Source organism: Barbus barbus, assembly GCF_936440315.1.
Source record: "Barbus barbus genome assembly, chromosome: 6".
Taxonomy (NCBI): domain Eukaryota; kingdom Metazoa; phylum Chordata; class Actinopteri; order Cypriniformes; family Cyprinidae; genus Barbus; species Barbus barbus.
The window spans coordinates 4,921,699-4,932,843 of record NC_136734.1 but is presented as its reverse complement, the minus strand read 5'-3'; the positions used below and the strand labels follow the sequence as shown (position 1 = coordinate 4,932,843).

At 40.0% G+C, this 11,145-nt stretch overlaps 1 protein-coding gene across 1 annotated transcript; it reads right to left on the bottom strand.

Annotated features, from left to right (window-relative positions):
• Positions 1-2,054: 2,054 nt before the first annotated feature.
• LOC306871145 (transmembrane protein 17A) lies at positions 2,055-10,191 on the bottom strand. The gene is made up of 4 exons (XM_079418863.1): positions 10,011-10,191; positions 9,418-9,524; positions 8,523-8,636; positions 2,055-4,556 (listed from the first exon to the last, which is right to left on the bottom strand). The coding sequence occupies exons 1-4, from the start codon at positions 10,138-10,140 to the stop codon at positions 4,239-4,241; spliced, it is 669 nt and encodes a 222-aa protein (XP_079274989.1). The 5' UTR covers positions 10,141-10,191; the 3' UTR covers positions 2,055-4,238.
• Between the last annotated feature and the right edge of the window lie 954 nt (positions 10,192-11,145).

Here is an 11,145-nt window from a genome sequence, read left to right as displayed (position 1 = left end):
CCCATCTGTTATAGTAATAATTAGATGTGTATTCTGTACACTGACAGAGTCTCTCTCTGTCTCTCCAGGAACTGCCAAATTACTGCTCAAATGTAAGACACAAGTCAATATGGTGCAAAAGTTACTTTTATCTTCTTGCTCATGAAAAGCCCTTCAGATCTCCAGAGAGTGAAACATGTGTGTGTGTGTGTTGAATCTCCCACCTGGCAGAAATTGTTAAAATAAGCACATAATTTGGCTAATGATCTGTAATAATGAATTTGGGTAATGTGTACATGAGCCTATGTATGCATCATGCATTATAATCAGTCATGTGTTCACAGTTGTACACATTTATGGTTATAGCTTTAAAAACTGTGGTGCATTAAATCAGATGGTTTTATGTGTCAGTTCATTCTCATATGAAATTTTCAACATTAACTGATAGTTTCTGCTTATTACTGTAAAACTGCTTTGAAACAATATGTATTGTATAAAACTTTTATAATGCATTATGCTCTTTAAAAATGTAATAATTTGGCTGTTGGTAAAATTAAAATGTATTATGCCTGACTGCAAGTTTTGCGAACATGTAATGCATTACATTCTATGAATAATGCATTATATACATGCTTCACATATGTTAGCTGAATTTGCATTCAGTCAGTAAATTGGATTTACTGTTATTACATTGTACTTCATTTTTACAAATCTGTTCATTGAAACACACGCAGGTCTGCATGTCTCAGAAACTAGTGTAAGAGTAAGTCTGATGTCTGTGTTCTCATGGGAGTTTAGGCTGATGAGTCATTCTATGATTCTGTGTTCTGCAGCAGTGTGGACTGAGGAGGGAAACAGTCTCACAGCGCCACCATGTGTCTACATTATATATCACATATGTTTCTTATAGTGTCTGCATCATTATACATATTTTATACAGTGTATCACTGATCTATACGAATAACTACTATACTAAATATAAATTCTGTATTATAGATCAGTGATATATACAGTGGTACATATTTTTTCCCCCTCATTATGGCACTGTATATTAGTGTGTGTGTAATAATTTTATTTATATTCAGTTTGGGTTGAATATTGTTAATGTTTTTGAAAGGAAGACGTCTTTTACTTATCAAGCCTGTAATTTTTTGTTGTTGAAAATACTGTAAATACAGTAATATTGTAAAATATTATTAAGATTTAAAATGGCTTATTTCTATTAGAATTTTTAGTAAAAAAAATACCATCATTACTCCAGTGTTCAGTGTCACATGATCCTTCAGAAATGATTCTAATATGCTGATTTGCTGCTCAAGAAAAAAAATTACTATTTTTATTATTATCAGTGTTGAAAACAGTTGAGCTGCTTAATGTTTTTGTGGAAACCGTGAAGCATTTTTCTGTATTCTGTAACAAATAGATAGTCCAAAAGCATACTTGAAATATAAATCTTATGTAAGATTGTAAATGTATTTACTTTCACCTTTGATCAATTTTAATTCATCCTTGCTGAATAAAATTAACTTCTTTCAAAAGAAATAAAATCTCATTGTAGTAAACGTTTGTAGTGCATATTTTTTGCTTGTCTGCTTTATCATTTGTAATTGTAGCACCATTCCTAATGATATAAAAAAGCACTAAAGTGGTTCTTTCGCTCGTAATCATAGGGGTACCACTTTTGTTGCTGTTTAGCACCAAATCTTGGTGCTTCAGTGGTGCTTCAGCGGTTCTTCAGTGGTTCTTTGGCATGACTGAGGGGCTATATAGCACCGCTACCATATACAGAACCTGTTAAGCTCCTGTATGGTTCTTCAGCGGTTCTTTGGCATGACTGAGGGGCTATATAGCACTGCTATTTAGCACCATTTTTGTTGAAGAAATACAATGCAATATGGCATCTCTTATGGTTCTACATAGCACCATTTGACAAAGGTGCTGTACACCACCTTTAAAGATATGGTGCTATATAGCACCAGAAGTGGTTCCCCTATGATTATGAGCCAAGAACCACTTTTAGTGCTATATAGCACCATTTTTTTTAGAGTGTTTATTCCAGTATAATTTATTCCAGTGAATTTATCAGTGAGGGTTTATTTTTGAAAGGCCATATCTGTATAAAAAGTATGTTAAGTTGTAACTACAAAAACAATATTCATTGTTTCATATTGAAAATGGTAGATTTTCAGTGTATTGTAAATACACTGAACAAAATTATAAGCGCAACACTTTGTTTTTGCCCACATTTTTCATGAGCTTTCATGACTTTTTCTATGTACTCAAAAGGCCTATTTCGCTCAAATATTGTTCACAAATCTGTCTAAATCTGTGTTAATGAACACTTCTCCTTTGCCGATATAATCCTTCCACCTCACAGGTGTGGCATATCAAGATGCTAAGTAGACAGCATGATTATTGCACAGGTGTGCCTTAGGCTGGCCACAATAAAAGGTCACTCTAAAATGTGCAGTTTTACTGTATTGGGGGGGTCCGGGGGGTCAGAAAACCAGTCAGTATCTGGTGTGACCACCATTTTCCTCACGCAGTGCAACACATCTCCTTCGCATAGAGTTGATCAGGTGGTCCTCTTCAATGGCTGTGTGAAGTTGCTGGATATTGGCAGGAACTGGAACACGCTGTTATATATGCTGATCCAGAGCATCCCAAACATGCTCAATGGGTGACATGTCCGGTGAGTATGCTGGCCATGCAAGAACTGGGATGTTTTCAGCTTCCAGGAATTGTGTGCAGATCCTTGCAACATGGGCCATGCATTATCATGCTGCAACATGGTGATGGCGTGGTGATGGCGCAGTGGATAAGACGCATGCCTTTGGTGTGAGAGACCCAGGTTCGAATCCACTGTGAGACACCAATGTGTCCCTGAGCAAGACACTTAACCCCTAGTTGCTCCAGAGGCGTGTGACCTCTGACATATATAGCAATTGTAAGTCGCTTTGGATAAAAGCGTCAGCTAAATGAATAAATGTAAATGTAAATGTAACATGAGGTGATGGTCGTGGATGAATGGCACAATAATGGATCTCGTCACAATATCTCTGTGCATTCAAAATGCCATCAATAAAATGCATCTGTGTTCGTTGTCCATAACATACGCCTGCCCATGCCATAACCCCAGCGACACCATGGGCCACTCGATCCACAACGTTGACATCAGCAAACCGCTCACCCACACGACGCTGCCCTGTACAGTGAAAACCGGGATTCATCCGTGAAGATGAATCCCCACTCAATGAGGACGACGACCATGCAGATGAGCTTCCCTGAGACGGTTTCTGACAGTTTGTGCAGAAATTCTTTGGTTATGCAAACCGATTGTTGCAGCAGCTGTCTGGGTGGCTGGTCTCAGACGATCTTGGAGGTGAAGATGCTGGATCTGGAGGTCCTGGGCTGGTGTGGTTACACGTGTCTGCGGTTGTGAGGCCGGTTGGATGTACTGCCAAATTCTCTGAAATGCCTTTGGAGACAGCTTATGGTAGAGAAATGAACATTCAATTCACGGTGAATGGTGGACATTCCTGCAGTCAGCATGCCAATTGCATGCTCCCTCAAAACTTACGACATCTGTGGCATTGTGCTGTGTGATAAAACTACACATTTTATAGTGGCCTTTTATTGTGGACAGCCTAAGACAACCTGTGCAATAATCATGCTGTCTAATCAGCTTCTTGATATGCCACACCTGTGAGGTGGACGGATTATCTCAGCAAAGGAGAAGTGCTTACTAACACAGATTTAGACAGATTTGTGAACAATATTTGAGAGAAATAGACCTTTTGTGTACATAAAAAAAGTCTTAGATCTTTGAGTTCAGCTCATGAAAAATGGGGGCAAAAACAAAAGTGTTGCGCTTATAATTTTGTTCAGTGTAGTTTTTACAACGGGATCGTTTTATTAAACAGCCTACTTTAGAAAAGTTAGGAACATGGTCCTCACATCTTCAAGTTAAAATCAGCCTTCATTATGTTGTTGATTCAGTTTACAACAGTTCACAACTAGAAAAAAAAGTGCATTTGTATAATTGCACTTTTTGAATTGTTTAAGACTGTTTTAACTTTAAACCTCATATAGTTGTTACAGAGACAAAGTACACACTTCATGTGTGAAAACTAGCCCCAAAACTAGTTTTACTTTGGTGTTTTTACCACATAACATACCTGTATTACAAAAAGTGCACTTATTGTTAAAGGTCACACTGGAGGAAGACTAGATCTTTAACCAGCACAGAGCCTCATCTGTCAGTGCGGCTGAATGTCCCTCACAGGCAGCACACTCCTGCTCCCGTACGGCAGTCCAAACATGGGCAGCGCTTCTGCTGTATGGAGACACGGGATGGGGCCAAACTGCCTCATGTGAAACTGCTGGGCGAGTTTGCGAGTCATGACGCGCAGGGCCAGAAACGAGGCCAGCAGCTCGCCTAGCAGGAAGGCCAGATAGAGAGAGTGAACGGCCCGCTCCAGAGGAAGAATGATGGTGTCTTCGTCAGTGATGAAGAAGAGGAGGATAGGCAGCTGGAAGAGGAACGAGATCAGCCAAAATCCAGCCAACTCTGGAACCTAAAGAACAGAATGAAGAAAAGTAGAATTAAGGATTCATTATATAATAAACATTAACATTTCTTTTAGATTGCTACTAATGTTCATTCATTCATTCATTTGTTAATTCGTTCATTCATTCATGATAAAACAAATGAAGTAAAAAATGGAATATATACAAATAAATAAGTAACTGAAACATCTGAATTATGGTCACTACTTTTATAGTTAGTTAGTTATTTGCTTATATTCCATTTTTTATTTACTTAATTTTATCAGTAACTACAATTATTTATTTAGGTGGTTAGTTCATTTGTATTTAATTGTTTTATCAGCGGTGGTCACTATTTTCATGCTTTATTTATTTATTAATATAATTTTCTATTTAATCGTTTGTTTTATCAGCTTTGGTCACTACAGTTATTTATTTAATCATTCATTTATTTATATTTCATTTTTATTTAATTTGTTTTATCAGCTCTGGTAATTTTTCATGGTTATTTATGTTATATTTTATTCCAATATAATTTGTTTTATCAGCTGTGGTCACTACTTTCATGTTTGTTTGTTTTTTTATTTTTATTTTATTTTATTTTTTTAGATTAGTTTCATCAGCTGTGGACTGCTTTTTATTCATTTATTTTTTTGTTATTTTTTTGTTATTTACAGAATTCATAAAATTACAGTATACACAGTATTTTAGAGTTTGAATGCTCTGGTCACACATTTTATGTAGTAAAATTAGTAAAATTAGTGTAGAACCCGAGTGGTGTTCAGTTATTGGACTTCTGTGCTAGTTACAGTTTGTCCATAATGAACACCATGTTCAAGCATAAGGGTGTCCACCAGTGCACGTGGCACCAGGACACCCTAGGCCGTAGGTCGATGATCGACTTTGTGGTCGTTTCATCTGACCTGCGGCCGTATGTCTTGGACACTCGGGTAAAGAGAGGGGCGGAGCTGTCAACTGATCACCACCTGGTGGTGAGTTGGATCCGATGGCGGGGGAGGAAGCTGGACAGACTTGGCAGACCCAAGCGTACTGTGAGGGTCTGCTGGGAACGTTTGGCCGAGTCTCCTGTCAGAGAGATCTTCAACTCCCACCTCCGGCAGAGCTTCGACCGGATCCCGAGGGAGGCTGGAGATATTGAGTCCGAGTGGACCATGTTCTCCACCTCCATTGTCGAAGCGGCCGCTCGGAGCTGTGGTCGTAAGGTCTCCGGTGCCTGTCGAGGCGGCAATCCCCGAACCAGGTGGTGGACACCGGAAGTAAGGGATGCCGTCAAGCTGAAGAAGGAGTCCTATCGGGCCTGGCTGGCTTGTGGGACTCCTGAGGCAGCTGACGGGTACCGACAGGCCAAGCGAACTGCAGCCCGGGTGGTTGTGGGGGCAAAAACTCGGGCCTGGGAGGAGTTCGGTGAGGCCATGGAGAAGGACTATCGGCTGGCCTCGAAGAGATTCTGGCAAACCGTCCGGCGCCTCAGGAGAGGGAAGCAGTGCCATACCAACGCTGTTTACAGTAGAGGTGGGGAGCTGCTGACCTCGACTGGGGATATCGTTGGACGGTGGAAGGAATACTTTGAGGATCTCCTCAATCCCGCCGTCACGTCTTCCATTGAGGAAGCAGAGGCTGAGGGCTCAGGGGTGGACTCGTCCATCACCCAAGCTGAAGTCACCGAGGTAGTCAAGAAACTCCTCGGTGGCAGGGCACCGGGGGTGGATGAGATCCGCCCTGAGTACCTCAAGTCTCTGGATGTTGTGGGGCTGTCTTGGCTGACACGCCTCTGCAGCATCGCGTGGCGGTCGGGGACAGTGCCTCTGGGGTGGCAGACCGGGGTGGTGGTCCCTCTTTTTAAGAAGGGGGACCGGAGGGTGTGTTCCAACTACAGGGGGATCACACTTCTCAGCCTCCCTGGGAAAGTCTATGCCAGGGTACTGGAGAGGAGAATACGGCCGATAGTAGAACCTCGGATTCAGGAGGAACAGTGTGGTTTTCGTCCGGGCCGTGGAACACTGGACCAGCTCTATACCCTCTACAGGGTGCTGGAGGGTTCATGGGAGTTTGCCCAACCAGTCCACATGTGTTTTGTGGATTTGGAGAAGGCATTCGACTGTGTCCCTCGCGGCGGCCTGTGGAGGGTGCTCCGGGAGTATGGGGTCCGGGGTCCTTTACTAAGGGCTGTCCGGTCCCTGTATGACCGAAGCAGGAGCTTGGTTCGCATTGCCGGCAGTAAGTCAGACTTGTTCCCGGTGCATGTTGGACTCCGGCAGGGCTGCCCTTTGTCGCCGGTTCTGTTCATAAGTTTTATGGACAGAATTTCTAGGCGCAGCCAGGGGCCGGAGGGTGTCAGGTTTGGTGACCACACGATTTCGTCCCTGCTTTTTGCAGATGACGTTGTCGTGTTGGCTTCATCAAGCCAGGACCTTCAGCAGGCACTGGGACGGTTTGCAGCCGAGTGTGAAGCGGCTGGGATGAGAATCAGCACCTCCAAATCCGAGGCCATGGTCCTCAGTCGGAAAAGGGTGGTTTGCCCACTTCAGGTTGGTGGAGAGTTCCTGCCTCAAGTGGAGGAGTTTAAGTATCTTGGGGTTTTGTTCACGAGTGAGGGAAGGATGGAACGGGAGATTGACAGACGGATCGGTGCATCTTCTGCAGTAATGCGGTCGATGTACCGGCCTGTCGTGGTGAAGAAAGAGCTGAGCCGCAAGGCGAAGCTCTCGATTTACCGGTCAATCTACGTTCCTACTCTCACCTATGGTCATGAGCTTTGGGTCATGACCGAAAGGACAAGATCCCGGATACAGGCGGCTGAAATGAGCTTTCTCCGCAGGGTGGCTGGGCGATCCCTTAGAGATAGGGTGAGAAGCTCGGTCACTCGGGAGGAGCTCAGAGTAGAGCCGCTGCTCCTTCACATTGAGAGGGGTCAGCTGAGGTGGCTCGGGCATCTGTTCCGGATGCCTCCTGGACGCCTTCCCGGGAAGGTGTTCCGGGCGCGTCCCACTGGGAGGAGACCCCGGGGAAGACCTAGGACACGCTGGAGAGACTATGTCTCCCGGCTGGCCTGGGAACGCCTCGGTGTCCCCCCGGAAGAGCTGGAGGAAGTGTCTAGGGAGAGAGAAGTCTGGGCATCCCTGCTTAGACTGCTGCCCCCGCGACCCGGCCCCGGATAAGCGGAAGAAGATGGATGGATGGAAATTAGTGTGATTAGTGTGTGTGTGTGTGTGTGTGTTTGTTTGTTTGTTTCATTTTTAGATACTATTTAGATATTTTAGATATCTTTATAAAGACAATTGTACTGTCATAATTGTAATGTTGATAATGTTGATAGTGAATATAATAATAAAAAAAATGAATAGCAATTTAATAATTGTTATTATTTTTTTTAATCTTGCTTCATGACTGTTAGTCCTCTGTCGTATGTGTCATGTGTTCCCGCCTCTTGTGTCCATATTTGGTTTGTTTCCTGTCCTTGTCTAGTGTGATTATTAGTTAATTCTTGTCCAGCTGTGTTTGTCTAATTATGTATGATTATCCTATGTATTTATAGTCCTGTCCATTTAGTTTGATTTCGGCTGGTCTACTCGTTACTCCCCAGTGTTCCTGTCTGTGTCAGCCTTGCCTTGCCTTGCCCGGAGTCATTAAAGACTGTTATTTTGAGTTTATTCCTCGTCTTCGTGTTCCTTGCTCCTCCCCGTTGTGTGCACCGTGACGATGACATTTCAAATAAATGTTTGTATTTACATAATGTGTGTGTGTGCTATATATCTTTAATATGTGTATATAAATACACATGTATGCATGTATATATATAAAAAAAAAGTTTATAAATGTTTTTTTTTTAAATATTTACCAGTAGTGAAGTGTGAGTAAAATTTAATCTCATGATTTTCTGATCATTTTATTCCTCTTCTGTACATACAGGCTACGTACATATTAGTCTATGAACATTGTTCAGATGAATGATTCTAACATTTCTTGTTCTTTACCTTCTCTTTGAGATTCCCAACATAACCGAGATACACCCGCAACACCTCGAATATGCTGATCAGAACCATCCCCATCACCAGCAGACACTGGTAATACACTGGCAGATAACAGAACTATGGAAATGCAGAAAGAAACAGAGGTAAGATGAAATATGTCCTTAAAATATCCAACACCCTACCTGACCTCAAAAAATACTGCTTATCCAAATATTATTACAAGTAGGTGAGCAGGGGAGAGTGAAGATCCTTTATGAAATGATAATCACAGCAGTATCTTGTTGAATTGGTGTGATTTAGTTGAGCTATTAAAGGTACAATAAGTAGCGCTTGAACTTCAGTGTGCAGTTCACAAAGGCAGACCATCACCATGGATACAGGAGCCGCTCTAATGTTTGAACACACTTTATCTTGCATTGCTGCTAATGGCCTGCCAGCTCCAGCTATTATGGATGTGATGTTCATGCATTCATTTTAATAATCACTTACAGCAAAGTCACTAAAACGCTCCCTAAAACTGGTTGAAAGTGTTTTCGGTTATTTCAAAACTCATTTGTCGTTAACACATAATTTATCTGGACCTCTTCAGCCTTCTGCATGTTATAGGTATTAAAAAAAGTTTTAAACAGTTGGGTTTGTCATTTTATTATTTCCCTAAGGTCCACTTATAATGTTGCTGAAGTTATAGTTTTAAAAGTTATAATAAAGTTTGAACTTCTGCATTTTGCATTTATTAGTTATAACTAAAACCATTAACAATTCCTTGAAATATGAGAATATGTTTTCATAATGTATTGTGCAGTTTTATTTAGAAAAATCAAGGATCTAACCTAATATGACCCCTATGAAGTAAGTATTTGTTTATTGATGATATCTTTATTATTGTAATTGAATGCACCTTTAAATGCAGCATTTGCACCTCAGAGATCCACCAGAAGGGGAAGAAGAAGATGTTGAAGTAGAGCAGCATCTGCAGCGGGAGATGAGACGAGACCTCAGCACACACTAGACAACAGCACAGCATAGTAAGAAAGAGCACTTAACAAGGTGTTTAATAATCATCTTTAATCTAAATATAATGACCTTTTAAATAGTTTTTTGGGGTAAATTACATAACTCTCTTTTTAAGTAGGTTGAACACTGCTATTGAGATAGCAACTGTTATAAATCACTTTAACCAAAGTTTATTTTATTTTAAATTATAAGGGTATACAGGTTGTTTAATATAAAGTATATATGGGATTGTATATATATAAAATATTTACATTTAGACCTCCTAGGTTGATCAATGTTTCCTAAAGTTTAAGCAATCTTTTTTTTTCATGTTCTCAGAAAGTGCCTGTAAATATGCCAGTAAAGGTGAATTCTTCTTTTATATCGCATGATATCCACTCGTACAGTGTGACAAAGACCAACAGTCTAACTGATGTGTAACCTGTATAATCAAGGCAGGCTGTAGAGTTGTTTCTTTGTGTTTGACAGACGTCTCACCTTCATGATCCTGATAAGGGTCCCTGAAGTGTCCGCTGTCTCGCGTTCTGTTATTTATAAACACTGAGCCACTGACGTTAGCCAGACCCACTCTCAGGTTCTGAGGGATCGGTGTGTAGAACACAGGCATGCTGGAGACCACATCAAACACTCATATACGCTTCTCCACTTCGGTTTGTGTGGCTTGAGATTAACTGCAGTCTTCCAAGTGTTAACCAGATTAAATCTGAGGAGACAGATGGAGTCTGACAGCAGATTAAAATGTGGCTGTCACCATGAAAACCATAGTAACTACAGTTCAAGTTACTATACAGCAAAAAAAAAAAAAAACACATAACAAATTTGTAATAATTTTCATATTCAGTATTTCACTTTTTTTTTTTCATTTTCATTTTCAGGAAAAATATGTAAACACATATAGATAAACAAAAACATATATTTTGAATTAAGGTTATTTTTTATATCCCATAAGCAAATTGTTATTTCTTGTTTTGAAACGTATATCTAACTGATTTAGTGGGGTTTATGCTTAAAGCAAGTGGAATATTTATACAATATAGTATAATATATGTTTATATATATATATATGTGTGTGTGTTTGTGTGTGTATATATATATATATATACAAAGTAATAAAAAAAATGTCTGTATACCTCCTTAAAAATAAATTTTTAATAGTTTCAGGAAATATATTTTAGAAATATATGTAATATATATTTATATTTAATACATCATATTTTTTAGAAAATATATTTAAGAAAATTAAAGTAAATTGAAATATAAATAAATATATATATGTGCTCCATATTTGTCTTGTTTTTAGAGTAATTAACTGTAATTGTGGTATTTTGAAATAAACTCTGATTAGCATTGTGAATGTTTGAGAGCTGTTTTGTATTGTCCACAATTTGAATATGATAAAATTCCAATTAATTAGTTTATTCTTGACAGCTAATTTTGAGGAACAATTTTGTTTAGAAATCCAAAACTCAACAGTTTGGCTTCTCATTTATTCTGACAGCTTCAGAGACTTGCCACCTATTTTCTTTAATTGTTGTGTTATTGCTTTCCTTTGTGAAAACCATGTAAGCTCATACATTTTAATGAAACGCAATGAAACGACGCCACACAAGCA